Source organism: Echeneis naucrates, chromosome 19, assembly GCF_900963305.1.
Source record: "Echeneis naucrates chromosome 19, fEcheNa1.1, whole genome shotgun sequence".
Taxonomy (NCBI): domain Eukaryota; kingdom Metazoa; phylum Chordata; class Actinopteri; order Carangiformes; family Echeneidae; genus Echeneis; species Echeneis naucrates.
The window spans coordinates 1,141,612-1,161,757 of record NC_042529.1 but is presented as its reverse complement, the minus strand read 5'-3'; the positions used below and the strand labels follow the sequence as shown (position 1 = coordinate 1,161,757).

Here is a 20,146-nt window from a genome sequence, read left to right as displayed (position 1 = left end):
AATGATTGATTCTTTGAAGATGATTGTATTAACAGAACAAAAGTCAATCAATCAAAAGCTTGATTAAGTTTTAGTGAGTTCTGTCTGATGGAGCGAGTTCAGCTTCATCAGGGCCATGAAGGAGCTGGATCTCTGCGCTCATCAGAAGATTTCATTAGATTAGATTAAAATAATAAAAAAAGCTTCATTGTTCTGCAGATATGAAGTAAAATTAAATCCTAAAAAAGTTGGATCTTAATGAAAATATTACATTTTAAGTTTGAAAAAGCAGCAACAATGAAAGAAAAAACAAACATTTCAAAGCTCCGATGAAAAGAATCATTGTTTCTTTGTTCTTTCTTCAAAACTGTTTTATATGATAAATATTGTATTGAATTATCATTAACGTTTTCTCGCTATTCTGAGCACATTGTCTTATAATCCAACTTTCTGCCTGCGTTTAGTCTCTTTCCTGACTGACAGTTGTCATTAAATAAATAACCGTGTATTTACACACATTAAAGGAAATGCTCAGTAATTTATCTGAAACCAGAAACCTAAAAATCCTTCACATGCTCACACATTAACGCTGTGATGAGGTTCAATCAGTTTTTGGCCACCTGGAGGCAGCAGAACCAAACATGAACAACATTCAGCCGTAACATTATGACCACCAGGTCACAGGGATTACCTGAAGCTCGTTGATGGTCGTCGGACCGTGTGGTCAGATCCAACAGAGGAGGTTCATTCTGGTTCTGATAGAAAGCTGTCGGGCCGGTTTGAGCAGCAAAAACCAGGTCAAGGTTTTGTTTTGTTTTTCCAGGAAAAGGAGGGCGCATTTATGAGCCACACATAAAGGACAGCACACAACTTCCTGAGAGACTGGAAACCAAAAGAATGAGATGAAAGACAAAAAGAAAATCCATAAATACAACACGCAGCCTTTCTATTTGCAACAAATCCAACATACATACCAATAAATGCACTGAAGGAATATCTGTAGATCTTTTTGCTCTAATATGAAAAAAGTATGAATTTAGTGAATTATACAGAAAGCCTGAAACAAAAACAATATTTTTAGATTTCACTCTAACAGACAAAATAAACCGATCTGTCTGAAATCCATTGATGCTTCACTTTTAAAAAGCAGACAGCGTTTGGTTGTTGGTTGAAATGAGATGAATCATAGTTAAGAAGCTTCCAGAAAAACAACTAGAGCCCAAAATAAAACAGTAAAAAGTGAAGATTTAAGAACAGAACAATGAGACAATTGGACGCCACATCCTGGTTTCTGATTGGCTGAGCACACATGTGATTGATCATGTGGCCAGATGGGAGCAGATATCAGCTGTTGGACGTTTACAGAGCAATGCTCTCTGATCAGACTAGAGCTCTTCTGCTTTCCTGGATTTTCTACTTGGCATTTTGGAGCAGCAGGAATGTGGAAAAGAGGAAGTAGTTGAAGAGACAGAAGGCTGAAGTGAGTTCAAAACAAACAAAAAAGAGTTTGTAGACAAACAAAGTTGTGAGTTTCAGTGTGTGATCGTACACAAAGCATGCGGAGGAGTGAAACTCTACACCTTTGTGTTCCTGGTCTGCGCTGCGAGCTCCACCCTGTGATTTGTGCTCTCCTTCAGGGGGAGGGCAGTGATTGGAGGGTGGTGTTAGTGTTGCATGTGAGCGCCAAGGGGGCGGATAACATTTAGACTGGAACTGTGAGGCCTCACTGACGTTCACATCATCTAGGTGTGGCCTTCAGGGCTCTTCACTGCGATCCAGGAACTGCCGGCTCAGTTTCAGAGCAGCGAGGAGTGAAGTGGATCGGGACACTGGAGACATGGCAGATACAGCAGCTGTAGGAGCAGCCCCCCCCCCCGGGCAGCAGCAGGTCTGCTCAGGTGAGCCGGCTGCCGGCGGACCTGAGTCTCTGCAGAGTCCTGACATGCCCCATCCTGCTGAGGGTCCCAAACATAACGGCACAGAGGCTGAAACTCCGGTCATCGACAGCGAAGGGGAGCAAAGCCAGGACCCCAAGACCTCAGAGGAGACCAAGAACCAGGAGGATCTGAAGGAGTCCCAGGACCCCAAGAGGCCGGAGGAGGAGGAGGAGAAAGAAGCAGAAGAAGAGGAGGTGAAGGAGGAACCTTTGGGCCCCAACGATGTGGTGTGTGACTCCTGCATTGAGAGCCCCTGCAGGGCCCTCAAGTCCTGCCTCACCTGCCTGGTGTCGTACTGCGAGGCCCACCTCCGGCCTCACCTGGAGAACCCCAAGTTCCAGAACCACCGGCTGGTGGAGCCGCTCAGGGACATCGAGAGGAGGACCTGCGAGAGCCACAAGTGGCCCCTGGAGATTTTCTGCTGTGCTGACGCCGTCTGTATCTGTCAGGACTGTGTGGCCGAAGACCACAAGGGCCACAACACCGTCTCCGTGGTGGAAGCCCGCCGGCAGATCGAGGCAAGTAACCTCACATTCTCCTGTTCAAAGATCCACCAAACAGCTCGGAAAAAGACGAGCGTCTGTCGATCATCATAGTTTAATCCCCAGTTTGAACATTGTCTTTCTGCCACTGAACAACAAACAAAGGGCAGACAAAATCTGACGTTTTTTGTTGTTCAGCTTTTCTCTTTCATAAATATATATTTTTTTGTTTTTGACTCCATTGACTTGTGATTTTCACACATTTCTTTCCTTTGTGAACAAAAGCACACTACTATACTGGAAGTAAATCTTAGTTGTAGCAACAGAAATGAAGATTTTAGACGAAGTTTGCTTTTTATCTGACGTCCAGCTTTGCCTGTATTTGTTTTTTCGTATTTATTTTTTGATATGTGGAGAAGGTGGAGTTCACCACAGTCTGAGCCGTTTTCAACATCAGAAGATAATACGCAAGCGTTCATTTGTAATGTGAGCTGAGGAGCTCCAAGTGACCCTTTAAACATCCACATGGCTGTAACCTTCAGCGCTGCTGGAGAGGGGAGGGGAGCAGCGCTCTGAACACTTCATCCACTTAAACTCATAATTCGTTCTGTGACTTTGCAGCTGCCGGAACACTTCAGACTTGAATCCCTGCGATGCAGACAAATATCAAGCTCCGGCTAAAATGCCGTTTGTCTTGTCCTTTCTGACAGTTTGTGGCTCTCAGGTTCAGACACACCAGCCAGCATTCCTGCACAGATCTGTAGCTTTTAGCCTCCCTCTGTTATTTGTTTTAGCAGCTCAAACTGCCTCATCGTGGTTACAGAACAAACACAGCGGGGAGGCTGATAGTGAGCGAAAATATGACGGCTAAATCTAATATTAGAGGAAATCAACTCACACTTTTAATCTTATTCTGTTTCCTTTTGAAAAAAAACTTCTTTCCACAGAAGAGAAACCAACATTTTGAAAAACATAGAAGACAATAGAGTCAAAAAACTTCCTGTTCCGCACTAGAAAATGTCCTTTCCACTTGGCTCATGTCACGTGTTTTGTTTGATGCTACTGTCCACTGAAGTGATGAGTTTTAACATGGACTTGGCGACCCGTCTCAGCCAGCTGTGATCTTCAGTCGACCTCAGGCAGGTCCAGAATCGCCTGGACCTGCCTGAAGAATCCAGACCTGAATCTGAAAAAGCTATAAATATCTGAGTATGCAGCCAGATGTTATGAGCTGGTGGAGGAAAATAGGAAACATTTTTTTGAAACAGGAATCTCTGTCCTTGTTTTGGGATCTGGCATATTTTCAGCATGACAGCATCGCTTTGGTCTCTTTGCAGAGACGTGCTGAGGTGTTTTCTCTTCTTCTTCTCCTGCTCACAGAAAGAACTCAGTGAGAAGCAGAGCGAGATGGTGAAGACCGTGACGGCAGCAGAGAACGCCATCAACAAACTTCAACTGAACACAGTCTCCATCGAGGTAAACACAACAACTGACTCATCAAACATCAGCTCTCTGTGCTGCAGGAGTTTCACAGGAGCTGAGAGAGAGAAATGAGTTGGCAGCTTCTATTTTGAGCTTGAGAAACCTCTAACCTGAAAGGCTTCCCCTTTTGTGTGGGAAGTTTCAGTTACATAATACAATAACGTGATCAGGTCTTAACACCACTGCTCTCACAATGATAACATCCTCTGATGGAAACGGCTCTTTCAAACACAATCCTGCAGCAATCGGTGACCGACGTGCGAGCGGTGATCGAGAGTCAGTTTGAGGAGCTGCAGGCGGTGGTGGAGAAGGCCAAGAGGGAGATCACGGAGATCCTGGAGGGCGAGGAGAAGCAGGCAATTAAACAGGCTGATGGCATCCGGGTTCACCTGGAGCAGAGGTGTATGGAGCTGAAGAAGACTCAGGGGCAGATGGAGAAGCTCTCCAAAAATAAAAATGATGTGGATTTCTTACAGGTAACAGTATCAAGTCCGTCAGCAGCCCTGAAGTCTGATGTTTTTGTTTTTATGTGACACTGTCAGAGTATCTGAAGTTTTAATGAAAGCCTTAAAAAGCCACAGAGCCACAAAAGAGTTCAAAAGTCTTACAATGTAAAAAATCATAGACTTCAAATTCAAACTTTATGAGGAAAAGCATGGAAAAAGTCATGAGGTGGGTCTTAACGGGATAAACAATCCATTTTCTGCTGCTCATCCAGGTCTAGATTATGTTAAATATTTGAATATTAGGAGTTGTACCACAGTTTTCCTTTATGGCCTCTGTTGACACCCTGGTTTGTCTTCTAGGAATATTCAGAGTGGAAGAAAGAGGTGACAGATATTTCTCTTCCTGGGGTTTATATCGGCCTCATGGATCAACTGAAGTACTTCAGTCGTGTGATTGTTGACTCCACGCAGGAGCTCTGTGCCAGGCTCGTGTCTTCATACATAGACAAACTTAAAGAGACGTGTAAGAACGGTAAGAACTCTCCTGACGGGGAAACCCAGACATTCAGGGATAAATTCCAGGCGTACAGATACGGGCTTACATTTGGGCGTGTTAGCACTGGTAAAAAAATCCAGCCTTAGTGTCATGTGTTTGGAGCTCACTTGAAATAACATGTGTGTCAATACGCCTCACTGATTGGCTAAAGAGAACATGAGTCACCTTATTTTGTCATGCAAATTAGATCACCTGCAAGAGCAGAAAAACAGCAAGTACTTGTTTCTCTAAATGCATTTGTCATTAATGTGTTTCATTATCAGACACTGAAATGCGTTTTCTTTCATTTCAGACAAAATGGGAATAAAAACTACAGTTCATGAGATTGTTGCAGCAAAACAGAACATGTCATTACCAGATCCGAAGACGTATGCCGACTTCCTCAAGTGTAAGTCATTTAAATCTTCAGATTGGAGTCAGATATGCTGCATTCGTGGGTGAAAGCACAGTTCTGAATCAGAGTCCTGTAAAAGTAAAAGGACACTCAGTGAGCGGAGACGAATGTCGAACTACATACACCAGAGTTCATAGGAAAAAAAATCTCATTTATATTAAGGGATCCAGATTTGCTCCAAAATCTCCGACAAGTTCAAACAAATAGACTGAACGTGATTTTGGTCGAGGCGACAATACGAGAGACTGAGTACTCATTAGGAGGCAAAAGAAGGGGCATTTTCCCATAGACTTCAATGCAACCTGCCTTCTTTTCACAGCCAGTGCAGTCGCCACCAGATGGTCACGCAATAGATTAAAGGTCTACCTACTAAATGTTGTGTTGCTGCAGTAAACTAATGTGAACTTCCTCTCACAGACTCTGCCCACGTGACTTTTGACGCAGACACGGCTCACAAGTTCCTGCGTCTGACCGAAGAAAACAGGAAGGTGACCAACACCACGCCCTGGCAGCATCCGTACCCAGATGTACCTGAGCGCTTTGAGAGCTGGCGCCAGGTCCTGGCCGCAGAGAGCTTCTACCTGGGCAGGCACTACTTCGAGGTGGACATCAGCGGGGAGGGCACACACATCGGTGTGACCTACAAGAGCATCGACCGCAAAGGCAACGAGAGCAACAGCTGCATTACGGGAAACGACTTCTCCTGGTGCCTCCAGTGGAACGGACGCACCTTCTCCGCCTGGCACAGCGACGTGGAGACTCCACTCAATGTGAATAAGTTCAACCGGATCGGGGTCTATGTGGACTACACACGAGGCCTCCTGGCCTTCTACGGCGTGGGGGACACCATGACGCCCATCCACGAGTACCAGGCCGAGTTCCTGGAGCCCCTCTACCCGGCTTTCTGGTTGTCCAAGAAGGAGAACGTCGTGGCCTTGGTGGCACCTGGAGAACCGTTACGGCTGAAAAGCCCCTCCCCTCCCAGCTCACCTGCAAACGGAGCCATCATCTCTTAAAGTCAGTGACTCAAAGGACCGTTCAGCCATACGGGGGAAGATACTGCTTCATTATCGGGAATCTGTCAAAGGGAAATGATGAACAGGGGGAGAATCTTTCCTTGTTAACATTGTTTACAATTTTGTCGTCAAACTTGCATGACAAACTGGTTCAAATGTGTTTATTTTATGTATATTTGGGCTCAAGTCATATTTATACTCCTGTGTATTCTGTGTGTCATCACACTGTGAATCAGCAAAGCTTGACGGTGTTCAAATAAATCTGGGTCTTTTTATTTGCAAAGAGACAAAAGAAACGAAAAGAAAAAAATACTTTGTGTTCAGTGTTGTTATGGCTTTCCCAGTGGACCAGGACCACTGCTACCAGGTTGTCATTTTGTCAGTGATGATGATGATGATGATGTGAAATTCCTTCATCTGGACCCCATGGAGACCACATGAAGAGACACGAGACCAAGATCCTGGAACAGCCCACTATCTGGCACCTGAACTGGTGCTGAGCCTTTAAAGGCTGTTCAGGTCATGGATTGAGTTTCAATTAAAACTGCGTTTTACAAATAAGAAACACAAGCAGAGAGCAGAACAGTAAAGCAGATAACACTGCTACCTCGCTGTAAAAATCTATTTTTGTCTGTCCATTCAAGTGCAGGCTCATTTAAACTCTGAAATCAAGTCCAGATGTTTTCCCACCGTGTTTTATTTTGAAAATCCTCTGTGAAACTATTTTTCCTATTTTTAAACGATAGAGACATAAAATGAAATCAGCTAAAAACATAAATAATAAAAACGGTCGTTTCACTGACGTTTAATTTAAAAGGTAAAACAACGAACATCGTGCCACCAAAATAAAGGCACACCGTGTGATGACGTCACATTACACGAGCCGCACCTCGGCCACGTGACTCTGGCGCACAGTGACGTGTACCTGAGCATGTAAGCCGGAAGCGCCCGCTCCAGTGTCGACATGCTAACAGAAGTAGGTGACACACACTTCTCATAAAACCGTGTTTTGTGTTGTAACCTGTCGAAGAGCGGAGGCAGAGACACGTCTTGGAGCTGATGAACCGGATCTCGGTTCACTTCTTCCGCTCCAGATGTTTTTCCAGCCGGGCTCAACATCTGCCTTGCTAATGTAGCTAAGTAGCTAGCATGCTAGGTTTAGCTGCTCCTTACACGTCTGCAGCGTTTCATCACTGTCTGCTTCCGATAAAATCACACAACAGTCCGGGTTTCTGCCAATAAAACACCCACAGCTATGTATGTATGTTTGTTTGTTTGTGTTTTCAAACTTATCAACTGAGGCTGCTAACGTTAGCTAGCTTAAGTTGGTTAGCTTAACTTAGCTCTCTCTCATCAACAAACAAAACTGAGACTCTAAACAACAACTTCGGACAGTCTGATTTAATTAAAGAGAGTCAAGGTCCTGAAATGGGTGAGGAGTTATCAGTTAGCAGCTGAAATATCTGGCCAGGAGCCATTGGTGCCATTATCCAGCTTCTAGAGGTTCTTAAAACGAATATAATGTTTTTATGTCAGTATGTACACACTGCAGAGAAGATGAAATATGACTGAACGGTTTTTAAACACTATTTTATAATACCTACTTGGAACTACGCTATTATCTGTTGGTTACTTCATTTTTCTATACTAATAAGTGTTTAAATGATTGGTACAGTATGTATATATAATTTTATATATCTGATGAATGGCTTATTAGAAAGAAAACATTACATAAATGTTAAACAGTAGGTAGATGATGAGAAATATTCAGACCTGCCAACAAAATCTGTATTCATTTCCTGAACAACAATTTTAAACAGCTGGTTAGTTGTTTAAAACACAACAGAAATGTTCCCTTAAGAAAACTCTGGGCTTTTTTTAAAGATATTGAAAAATCCAATCAGCAGCTCTAGTGCTGTAATAAAAGACGAGTTTTAGGTTGTTTATCTGACACTGTAAATAAATTTCAACATATTAGGATTAGGGTTAGAACAATCCTCATGGTTCCTATAAAATGTGATGGTGAGTGTGTTAGAGAAAGTCATGTATTGAAGCAGTGTATATTTAGTTGTAAATAGAGATGATGCTTCAGTTGAGATGTTTTTGTGTACATGTGTGTCTCAAAGGATTAAGCATCTTCCTTATTGATCCCTCAGGATACCAATGATGAAGATGTGTCTCTGTTTGATGCAGAGGAGGATGCAGGGAAAAGGTCAAAGAAAAACATTAAGTAAGTTTACAGATGACTCAAGACTTCAACTTTTTCTCAGCTGTTGTGCAGCAGCGGACTGACAGCACAGCAGAACTGCAACAAACCAGTTTACTGATTAGAAGTTTTCATTAGTTTTTGAGCCTCTCAGATGTGATGAATATTTTAACATATGATGTGAGCTGGGATCAGCTCCAGCAGCCCCTGTAAATGGACAAGTATTAGAAGATGAATGAATAAAACACCCGGGGAACATTTTTGTTAGAGTTATTAGTGATAATACTTGGTTGCAGCCTTGTGGTACAGTATTAAGATGTAGATAAAGACACTCCCCTGCTTGCCTTCCCAGGCATCCGATGGCATCATTCTTCCACCTCTTCTTCAGAGTTAGTGCCATCCTCGTCTACCTGTTCTCTGAAATCACTGGCACCAGTTTCATTGCCTGCATGGTAACAATCATCCTTCTGCTGTCTTGTGACTTCTGGACAGTAAAGGTACTTTTATAAAAACAGGAAATTGTTGTTGCTGTGTGTATTTACCTTGTGTTACTATTTACAGTGTGTTTTATTTTGTATAGCCTTTGTTCATCTCCTTTTTCTACCTTTGGAGAAACAGTGATTTGTTCATTAACTGATCAGTAATCTGATAATTATTTAAAAAAGCAAAAAACAGTTATTCCAGCTCTTTAAATATTTATATGAAAATGTTTTCTGCATGATAATGAATTGATAATGAATTGAAATCATTTGAAGATTGCAGTAGGATCATTATTTGATTCAGGGCTTTTTCTGTTATATTTTGGACTTGATAATGTGTGAAATATTCATTTGTGGCATCCCTACTTCAGTGAACGTTGTTACCATGTAAATATCTGCTTTTACAGAACATCACTGGGAGGTTGATGGTTGGTCTGCGGTGGTGGAATCAGGTGGACGATGATGGACGAAGCCACTGGGTGTTTGAGTCGAGGAAGGTAAGATGCTTCTCATGATGTCCCATGTTGTTTTGGCATCTTTGACTGTCTGTGGAATTGACCTCTGATATTGAATGGCTTTGATAAATGAACTGCTTTAGGGTCAGCTGGGCCTATGGTATTTGCAGATGTGCTGTGAGAATATCCTGTTTTCTTCAGGACACTGGGAAGCAACAAGGGTCAGATTCGGAGTCCAGAATCTTCTGGCTTGGGCTGATCATTTGTCCGGTCCTCTGGGCCATCTTTGTCTTCAGCACCCTCTTTTCTTTCAATATTAAATGGCTGGTAGGTAGTTTGAAGGGCACCATTCTCCCCTTTTCATTCTCAAATGATGAACGTGTGTCATCTTGTATTCAGCCCGTAGTGATCATGGGTGTGGTGTTGCAAGGTGCTAACCTCTATGGATACGTGCGATGTAAAGTGGGAAGCAAGACCAACTTAAAGAACATGGCTAAAAATTACTTTGGACGACAGTTCCTCAAACAGGTGATTTCTATTTGAGTAAAACACGATGAGTAGGTGCTGTTTTTCACGTCCCACAAAGCCTTAATGTACGTTATGTTTTTGTTATGCAGGCGCTGTCTAAAGAAGAGGAATCATAGAGTGCCGCTCTGCGATTTCAACATGTTTGCATTATTCTTAATGCTATAATATATATTCTTTTAGCAAGTGGTTACACAGAGAGAAATCTTTTTGCAACATGAGCTGATAATAACAGACTTAAACTTTTTCTTTAGAGTATAATGTGCACCCAACCAGTCCCATAAGAGAGTTTCCATACAAAGGTCAGAGGTTGGAGGTCTGGTAGCTGTTATCCATAACTGAAGCTCAGCAATAAATCCTGACAAACTTTGACTGACCCTTCAGTGTAAATGCATGAGTGAATAATGAGCGTAACTGAAATGCTCAGCTGATTGTGGTTTGACGTGTCTTGTAGTTTCACAACTCCCTCAATTACCTGCATTAGTTTGTGTTTTCATTCTTTCTTTCATTTTAATCATGATTACTAGAAAAACACATGTAGTTTCTGGGAGGTATTGTACAAATCTTTGTGTTTGTATTATAGACACCGTTTTAAAGTGACAGTGTAAAGTATTCCAGGAGATTTGTAAATATGTATGTAAAGAAACTATGTGCGACATCTTCTTTTGTGCAAATACATTTGTAACTTGTTTTTCCGAACAGTGTAGCAGTTTTTATTTATGCAAATAATCACTTTAGAGCTGGTGAACAAAATATAACTTAAATCGGATTTGAGTTGTTGGCTCAGGGACAAGCTTGAGATTTTTCCTATGGAGAAAATTATAAAAAAAAAAAGATTATTGGTTGATCAAAAAATATAGTTAAAAAAAGTCATGATTCTATCATTGATAGAATCATAACTTATAATAAATATACTGTACATTTTCATGCACAATGTCGTCTTTAGTTGTTCTACATTGTGATTATTTATATTCATATTTTGAACAGTTTATTTTTGATACACGTGTATTCATATTTATATCTATAAAAATTGGATATAATACATATTTATATATTTAACTGTATTTTAGCCAACTTAGCTCAACAACTTGCAGGAATGAAGGCGTTTTATTTGCCACAACAAAGATGGCGGCGATTTCGTTCCAAGTATCCACTAACACGGAAGTGAGTGAATGCACGTATATACCGGACGGTACGCTTACGGACTTTCAAAGTAAAGGTACAGCATCATCCCTTTCTCGCTGAGAGAAAATGTGTTATAAATATGGTGACAAGAGGAACAAACAAATGTCCAAAATAAAAAAAAACAGAATATGGCTAATGGAATATGACTATTGGTGGCTATCTTCAGCATGTTTCCCAGTTAACCTGTTTAATTCGACATCGGCACCTTTTACTGTGAAACAACAACCGGAAAAAGAAACGTGCAGTCTAACGGCTAAACTGCCAAATTGTGCGACCGGCGGCCCAAAACGTTAACTTCGGCCTTCAGGGACTGATTCTGCCGTTCGACCCGGAGATCCGGACCGCGGTCAGGTCGCCGGAGGTCGCCGTGTGATGGGGAGAAACTCCGGGATGATTCCCACCGAGGACGCCTCCGCCAGGAAGCGGGAGATAGAGGAGAAGCTGCGGCAGGTCAGTGATGGCCGCCCAGTTTGTGTTTGTCCAGTTGTGTTTCAGTTACACACACACACACACACACTGAGCTTTTTGTGTGTGATGTTCCAGGAGCAGGAGACTCTGTCGTTCATCAGAGAGAACCTGGAGAAGAGCGATCAGCTGACTAAGGGCATGGTACAACAACACAACACAACACAACACAACACAACACAACACAACACAACACAACACACAGACGGAGATCCAGTGAAATCCAGGTCTGACTGAGGATTTTAGAATAGTTTTAAATTGTAGGACATCCTGTAGGCCTCTCGTCATCTGTCTTTATTTCATAGGATTATATTTATTCTGAAATTGTTTGAAAAAATAAAATAAAATAACACGTTCAGGTCTCATGTTAATCTAGTTAGAGTTTACAGTAGCTGAGGAGAGAGATACGAGATGTCTGAGTTCTGTTTTATTTGTTGTCTGTCGCTCGGAAAGGTCTCCATCCTGTCTTCGTTTGAAAGCCGCCTGATGCAGCTGGAGAACTCCATCATCCCCGTCCACAAACAGACGGAGAACCTGCAGCGGCTGCAGGAGAACGTGGACAAAACTCTGTCCTGCATGGACCACGTCATCAGTTACTACCACGTGGCCAAAGACACCGACAGGATCATCCGAGAGGGGTGGGACACATTTTAGGAATGGTTGATAGAGTTGGGGTGCTTTAAATGAACAGCTGGTTTCTCATATTTCATCCTTTCTTGTATTCTGTGCTTCAGGCCGACAGGAAGGCTGGACGAGTATCTTGGATGTATTGCAAAGATTCAGAAAGCTGTGGAATATTTTCAGGACAACAATCCGGACAGCCCTGAACTCAACACCGTGGTAGAGTAGAAAACTTTACTTTCACACTTCTCTGTCTGGCCTTCGGCTCTGAATCATAGAGGTGTGGATGCTGTTTCTCCTCTGCAGAAAGCGCGCTTTGAGAAAGGTAAAGAGCTGCTGGAGGCCGAGTTCCGCAGCCTGCTGACCCGGTACAGTAAACCTGTTCCCCCCGTCCTCATCCTGGACGCCATCACTGTGGATGAGGAGCTGGAGGTGCAGGAGGACGTGGTGCTGGAGCACCTGCCTGAAGCCGTGCTCCAAGACATCATCTGCATCGCTGGCTGGCTGGTGGAATACGGACGCAACCAGGGTGCGACAAAAAATTTAATCTAGAATATCACTAACATAATCTGGTTATCTGTCGGTGCCATGGATTAAAAACTTTTTTTCCCTGTCCTGCAGATTTCATGAACGTTTACTTCCAGATCAGGTCCAACCAGCTGGATCGATCCATCAAAGGCCTGAAAGATCACTTCCGCAAGAACAGCGCCTCGTCCGGGACGCTCTACTCTCCCGCCATCCAAACCAAACGCAAGGACACGCCCACCAAAAAGGCACCAAAGAGACCAGGTCAGCAGCAGATGACACCATCTCTCACTAAATCCACTTCAGCTTGTGATCACACTGCAACTGATGAGCTACACAATCATGCACGATTCAACACAATGTTTTGACACACTCCTCGTCTCCTCTCTGTGGATGAGCTGCACTGTTGATCTCCACCGTCTCTGATGACGATCCTGTTCACTTCCAGCCCACACTGTGATTCATCCTGTGATTTTACAGGCAGCTCTGACTAATCCTTCGTCCTTTCCTCTCTCATAATCCCTGTGTTGTGATGACAGTCTACATCCCAGGTAAACACAAAGCTTTAGTGTGCGCCTCCTCGTGCTTCTGCTGTCTGCCAGACGCCATGAGTTAGTGTTTTTGTGAAGTATGAATAAACGGTACAGAGCGCAGAGGCTCATCTGCTGCGTCCGCCTCTGGTTTCATGGTGACGGCATCAGTGAGAGTTTGGAGACACGATCATCATCACCAGTTTAACGGTATTTAAGACTGATCAGGACTGATATCAATACAGATGACCGATGAGACCGTAGTAGTGTACACACACAAAGAAGAAGGTCAGGCAATATGGTAGAAAGCTGATGGTTAGTTGGTCTCTTGTAATGTGAGTCTGATGACGAGCCAGAGAGTAAAACAGAAGATCTGAAAAACCTGAACGTACAAAGAACAATCCAGATTACAGGTCAAATGTTTTAATGAGCTCCAGCTGAATGTGTCTGCTGTCGCCATGAAACTAAAGGATTCAGAGGTCGCACTGTGTTTGTGTAAGTTAGCCGGGCAGATTTTGTGTGTTTGTATTAGTGTTGGTCAGTTGTAGATCATTTTACACAGTTAAAAGTAGGACAAAAACTCGTCAAAGTTTATTTTTGTTTTTCTGTCGACCGTGCTGCTCAAGTTTGGATTAACTGACGCTCACAGCTTTGGTGTCACTGCAGAGGTTAAAGGTCGATGGTCTAAATCATAAAGGCCATGATAGGAAGCTGCTGTTGCTCTGTCTGCTGCATGTGTTTGCTAACACGTTAGCTTTCTGAAGGGTAAGTTGAACGTGTGTCCAACTCAAAAAGACAGCAGCTTTCACTAACAATCGAAAGTGGAACATTCACAGAAATATGAATATGTCCTGTTTAAACTGTGTGAGCTGTGATTGGCTGTTGGCTGAACTGTCTGATGTTTTTAAGTGATCTAACCTGTTTGTTCTCCTCTTACATCGAACCCGGTTGTTCTCCTGGTGTAGCTGTAGTCTGCTCTGTCTCCTTGTTATCTGTGGTGATAGGTTGCCCCCCCACCTGCCCCCTCCCTCCATAAACCATAAACAAACCATCAGCTGGCGGTGTCGGTGGTGGAGGGATGTGGTGTCTCATGTTTCGTCACTTACTTCCTAGCTCTCCTTTTTCTTCTTCCTCCTCTTTCTTGGCTGTGTGGACCTCGCCGCCTGCTCTTCCTCCTCTTCTTCCTCCTCCTCTCCTGGACTCTGTCTCGGTGTTTCTGGGACCAGGGACCATTCGCAAGGCTCAGAACCTTCTGAAACAGTACTCACAGCATGGGCTGGATGGGAAAAAGGGGGGCTCTAACCTCACTCCTTTGGAAGGTAACACACCTCGGCCTTTTCTTCGCTGTCTGCCCCCCGACTGTACCAGTGTCACAGCAGTCACAGCAGCCTTCACACGCTGCAGGTGTTTCACCCAAAAGTTTATTTGTTGAAAGAATGTTCGCTCTGTTTTGTAAAGAGTAGATTCTTCTTCTCTGCTGCTGTCAGTAAGAAAAAAGTCACTTTAATTCAACCTCGCCTGAAGCAGAGCATTAAAAGAGAAGAAAAGATAAGATCCAGTTTTCATCATCAGATAATCTCACATTTGTATTTCTGGATCACTGTTTTGATATTAAAACATTAAATCTTCCCATCTCAGCTAGAACCTCAAAATATCATTTCTAAGAACCAAGAGAGAGAATAAGAGTAAGTTTGTCACAAGAATGAAAAAATGTGTTCTTTGTTCTTTGAGGGGAAATGTCCTTTCAGGGGTTGGAAGTGCATTCTGGGAAATGTAGGAAATTGGAAAGAGTAAAAACTAAAACCTTGAGCAGCGTCGGAGTGAGATGACCTGCGGTGACGTGGAAGCTGTTGTGCTGCTGGTTTCTTGTAGTTTTAACACACACTTGCTAACTTTAGACACAAACACAAACACACACTCCCCAGCCCCCACCTGACTTCAGTGGGTGTGTCCTGTTTCCTCTCCCCCCTGGTGCTTGGTGGTGGAAGGTTCAGCTGTTCCAGGTTCAGGTTTGCCCCCCCCCCCCCTTCTCTCCCCCCCCCCGGTCGGATCACGGCCCTCGTGGTCTGACCTGACCTGTCTCCTTGCCGCCCCTCCCCCACCCACCAGGTTACGATCACGACCTGCGGGTCAAACACCTGTCTGACGCCCTGAACGAGAAGCACGGGGCTGCCGCAGGTGAGTGGCGGGGCAGAACACCTGGGAGGGAGGAGGAACATGACCACGGTCAGGTGTCTGAGCACCGACACATAGTCTGGAGAGTCACACCTACACCTGAACACATGTAGCTGCACAGTCCGCTCTGTCGTCTCACTCCGTGTCCTCCTCTCAGGGAAGGACGACGTCCTGGACATTGAAATCGACTCGTACATCCACTGCATCAGCGCCTTCGTCAAGTTGGCTCAGAGCGAGTACGCCCTGCTGACGGAGATCATCCCCGAGCACCACCAGAAGAAGACGTTTGACTCCCTCATTCAGGTCAGAGGCCGAGCTCGAACAATAACACAACCTCAGTCTCAGGAGGTTTTATAGAAATGAGACTACCGGGGTGGGGCGGTCACACCTGGATGAGCTGTGATTGTCTGTGTTCTTCTCTGAACTCATCAGCTTCAGGCCAAGTTCTGGTGCAATTCAAAGTGGAGTACGGCTCAAATGCATTAGTGATGTTCTGAACTGGTGTCGTCTGTCTGCAGGAGGCGTTGGACAACCTGATGCTGGAGGGCGACAACATCGTGTCCGCTGCTCGCAGAGCCATATTGCGCCACGACTACTCAGCCGTCCTCACCATCTTCCCCATCCTGAGACACCTGAAAATGAACAAGTCCGAGTTCGACTCCACGCTGCAGGTCTGAATCAGCAGCAGTCAGATCACATGACTGTCGGTGATGACCACTAATGACAGGTTTGTCTTTGTGTTCAGGGAACAGCAGCAGGAACCAAGAACAAGCTGCCGACACTCATCACAGCCATGGAGATGATTGGAGCCAAAGCTCTGGAGGAGTTCGCTGACAGCATCAAGGTAAGACGCCTGAATTTCAATCTATGAGCAGCATCAATAATCAATAAAGGAATAAAGTAATGAGGAATCCCTCCTGTCCAACCGCAGAATGACCCTGATAAAGAATACAACATGCCCAAAGATGGAACAGTCCACGAGCTGACCAGCAACGTAAGCCAACACTCACTTCCGTCTCTGTCCGTCTCCTCGGGAACGGCTAACTTTACTGTGACTCTCTCCTGCAGGCCATCCTGTTCCTGCAGCAGCTGCTGGATTTTCATGAGACGGCAGGCGCCATGCTGGCCTCACAAGGTACGTTAACGTGGTGGTGAAGTCGGACCGCCTCTGGTCCTGCTCTGCTGTCAGGTGTCTGGTCCGGTCCAATTTAAAATAGAATAACAATTATTCTAAAATGACATTTGATAGAAGTTCTAATCTCATACTAAAACAATCCCACCGGCATCATTTCAAATCCAAAATAGGTGACAGTCCAGAATCTGATCCAGATCAGGAGCCCCTCACTGAGTCCACCTGTCCAGTCTGTCCCTCCTTCATTCTGACTTCCTGTTTCACCTCCTTCCCTGGAGCCTCTGAGCTTCAGTCTGTTTGCCTGTAGAAACCACGTTCATAAAGACGACTCGTTCTGGTCCAGGATCTGAGGGCTCCTTGCTGTTTTTCCGTTTCCCTCCCAAGCTGCTTGACTGATGACTGTTTGCTTACTCTGCACTAAGAAATCTTTAACCTCTAACCTTTTTTTGCACTTGTGCCTCTTTCTCTCTTCTCTTCTGCCTCGCTCGGCCCTTTTAGTTCTGGGGGACACTTACAATATTCCTTTAGACCCCCGAGGTAAGCCGGCCCCCCGCCAGGCGGACTCTGATTTTCTTGTTGGTTGTGTAGTTGTGTTTTCAGGCTCATTAATGAAACAGTAACTGAAGCTTCAGGAGAGGACACGCACAGCTGTGAGGAGAGGAAGTTGTTTGCTAATCTACAAAATAAGAGTCGTAGTGGAGATGTAGATGTGGTCCAACTTTTATTGTAAACAGGAAGTACATTTAAATACCTGTCTGTTCTCACACCTTCTGTATTTTTGCAGAGACGAGTTCAGCGAGCAGCTACAGCTCTGATTTCAGCAAACGGCTCCTCAGCACCTACATCTGTAAGTTAAGAGTCTCCATGAAAGTCCATGTTGTTGTTGTTGTTGTTGTTGTTGTTGTTGTTGATGGGTGTGTTCCTTCAGGTAAGGTTCTGGGAAACCTGCAGCTGAACCTGCTCAGTAAATCCAAAGTGTACGAGGACTCGGCTCTCAGCGCTATTTTCCTGCACAACAACTACAACTACATCCTGAAGTCTCTGGAGAAGTGAGTCTGTTTCACACAACAACAAAAACACAGATCTGACGTAACAAGCTTATTTAAATTACAGCTCAGTAAAATGTTATGGAAAAAAAAAAAAAGACATTTTGTTCATGAGGTTGTGACATTTATTGACACTGAAGCTAAAATGAAATGCTCAGTTAGTGATCAGAGTCGATGTCATCAGGTCTGAGTTGATCCAGCTGGTGACGGTGACCCAGAAAAAAGCGGAGTTGTCCTACAGGGAGCTGATCGAGCAGCAGATCCAGGTCTACCAGCGCAGGTGAGACTCGTTTACACTGAGCTCACACATACCTCATGTGCGTCTCACCTGTCCGTCTCACCCGTCTGTCTCGCTCCCACACAGCTGGCAGAAAGTCACGGAGCACCTGACGGACCGGAACATGCCCGTCTTCCAGCCCGGCGCCAAGGTCCGAAGTTTATTACCCCACAGAGCAAACTCTGCACCAGTCTGTCAACTTCAACACACCTACATGAGTTCACTGAGGGGGCGTCAGCTCCACCGCTTTAATGATCTGTAAAGAAAATGATGAGTTTTTCTGACTGAACTGTTGTTTTCCTTCAGCTCAAAGACAAAGAACGACAAGTGATCAAAGACAAATTCAAGGTGAGATTTACCGATTTAATCATCAGGTGTTTCCACCGAACCTGAACCTGAACCCGGTCTTTCTCTGTCAGGGCTTTAATGACGGGCTGGAGGAGCTCTGTAAGATCCAGAAGGGTTGGGCCATCCCCGACAAAGAGCAGAGAGACTTCATCCGTCAGGCTCAGAGGAGGGTGGTGTCAGACGCCTACAGAGCGTTTCTACACAGGTCAGAATCACAGACATGTCAGTTCACATCATTTCATTTAATTCCTTATTTTGTAAGGAATTCATTAGACTGAAGAGCAAAGAGATGGATGGTCTTGTTTCACTAAAAAGTAGATTTGAATTTGAAAAACGTATTAGAACAACCTCACAACTAAACATTTGATTATGTTAAATGAGTTAGTTAAATTCAGGCCTGGACTGTAAAGGTCAGGCTGATTCTTATTTGTGACCACACAGTGGCGCCAGAGTCCGACTTTAAAATCTGACCTGCTCAGTACTCTATCCTGTCAATCACAGTAACCACGCCCCCAAACTCCTCCCCTCTAAAATGAACATCAGGAAAACGTTTACTCCCTGCTGCTCAGTGACAGTTTCACCATGTCTTCCTTTTTGTTTCTCCTCCAGATGTGCCAACATCTCCTTCACCAAGAACCCCGAGAAGTATCACAAGTACCGACCGGAGGAGGTGGAGGAGATGATCGAGAAGCTGTTCGACACGTCGGCCTGAAGACACACTGCTGCTCACATGTTGTCTGATGAATCTTTTGTACAAAGACGTGAACGTGATGTATTTATGTAATCGAGCCGTTCTAGCTTCGTGTTTCGGATGAATAAAGGGAACTGAACGAGCTGCACGTCGACTGTCTTCTGTGGTCCGAGCTGTTTAACCCCCACGAGAGCTTCTGTCTGAACAGGAGGGGGCGTGAACCGAATTTAAATGGCCCTGATACCATAAAGTGAACCTCGTGTCCAGAGCTGCTGGATGGATTTAACAAAAAAAACTCACCCTAGAGTTCAGGGGGGCGGAGTAAAAGGGGTCAGGGGTCAATGTGAAGCGTGCCACATCTTTAATGCCTGATGGAATTAGTTTCTTTTGCTTTAAATGATCTTCAGCCGAAGGTCAACGTTTACAGGAAGTCATGCCATCACAATGTGACTTTGCACTTCACTCACCCGGACGCATCGCTGATGGGGTCCACGCTGGTCCGCAGGCAGCAGACGGTGACATCACCAGGACGGGCGGTGGACCTGAAAATAGAATCAGGTGTATTCGACAGTCAAACTCACAGAACTCCACAAAGAGCTCATAAATGTAGCTGTAAGCAGCAATTATGGGGCCCAAGCCGGTGAATCTGAGGAGTTATAAAGAAATTTACAATTTGAAATCAATCACTGTCCAATCAACAATCATAAATGGACAAATTTCCAGACCATTCCAAACCTGACTAAAACAGTATGTCCCAGCAAATTCATCCACAAACTTAACATAAAGATACTCAAACACATTTCTATGAATGCCATGATCATATCAAGGAATTAGTAGGACTGTTCAATGTAACTCAAACAGCCTACAGAGGCCATCAGGACAGCACTCATAAAACAATATTAAAGTCACAATAGAAGTCTATCAGAGAAGTGGACTGCTGCTTTATCGCTCAGTGGCCAAATGAGTCATTTACAAAGCCAGAGGTCATGTTTGCTAAAAAAACAGCAGAACCTCAAACTGCCTGTCAAAGAGCTGAAAAGGAACCTCAGTGTAGCACCTTTAACATTAATGGAGGAAGCAAACCACATTCAGAAAGTTGAATTCTTATTTTAAAGTGCACTGAATTAGAAAATCAAAAAACAGAGTTCCTTCAAATAAAAATAAAAGTAAAATAAAACAAGTGACCTTTCTTGT

General features: G+C 44.2%; 3 protein-coding genes across 9 annotated transcripts; all 3 read left to right on the top strand.

The window, feature by feature from the left end:
- The first annotated feature begins 1,345 nt into the window (after window positions 1–1,345).
- trim16 (tripartite motif containing 16) lies at window positions 1,346–6,657 on the top strand. Its single transcript, XM_029527501.1, has 6 exons — window positions 1,346–2,434; window positions 3,779–3,874; window positions 4,123–4,356; window positions 4,687–4,858; window positions 5,175–5,270; window positions 5,694–6,657. Exons 1-6 carry the CDS (start codon window positions 1,817–1,819, stop codon window positions 6,290–6,292), a joined length of 1,815 nt encoding a protein of 604 aa, XP_029383361.1. The 5' UTR covers window positions 1,346–1,816; the 3' UTR covers window positions 6,293–6,657.
- Window positions 6,658–7,213: 556 nt separating this feature from the next.
- tvp23b (trans-golgi network vesicle protein 23 homolog B (S. cerevisiae)) lies at window positions 7,214–10,656 on the top strand. Its single transcript, XM_029527711.1, has 7 exons — window positions 7,214–7,268; window positions 8,449–8,522; window positions 8,851–8,995; window positions 9,385–9,474; window positions 9,634–9,759; window positions 9,832–9,960; window positions 10,050–10,656. The coding sequence occupies exons 1-7, from the start codon at window positions 7,257–7,259 to the stop codon at window positions 10,074–10,076; spliced, it is 603 nt and encodes a 200-aa protein (XP_029383571.1). The 5' UTR covers window positions 7,214–7,256; the 3' UTR covers window positions 10,077–10,656.
- Window positions 10,657–11,386: 730 nt separating this feature from the next.
- exoc7 (exocyst complex component 7) lies at window positions 11,387–19,100 on the top strand. 7 transcript variants are annotated; one of them, XM_029528009.1, is made up of 21 exons: window positions 11,387–11,592; window positions 11,686–11,751; window positions 12,061–12,245; window positions 12,342–12,447; window positions 12,535–12,757; window positions 12,850–13,017; window positions 13,293–13,304; window positions 14,510–14,602; window positions 15,616–15,761; window positions 15,977–16,129; window positions 16,204–16,302; window positions 16,390–16,452; window positions 16,527–16,593; window positions 17,089–17,127; window positions 17,375–17,437; window positions 17,519–17,639; window positions 17,821–17,916; window positions 18,001–18,064; window positions 18,220–18,261; window positions 18,333–18,466; window positions 18,871–19,100. In XM_029528009.1, the coding sequence occupies exons 1-21, from the start codon at window positions 11,515–11,517 to the stop codon at window positions 18,971–18,973; spliced, it is 2,121 nt and encodes a 706-aa protein (XP_029383869.1). In that variant the 5' UTR covers window positions 11,387–11,514; the 3' UTR covers window positions 18,974–19,100. The 7 variants fall into 7 exon arrangements, with proteins under 7 accessions (XP_029383869.1, XP_029383867.1, XP_029383870.1 ...); XM_029528007.1 differs by lacking the exons at window positions 13,293–13,304; window positions 17,089–17,127 and adding an exon at window positions 15,393–15,461; XM_029528010.1 differs by lacking the exons at window positions 14,510–14,602; window positions 17,089–17,127 and adding an exon at window positions 15,393–15,461.
- Window positions 19,101–20,146: the final 1,046 nt, after the last annotated feature.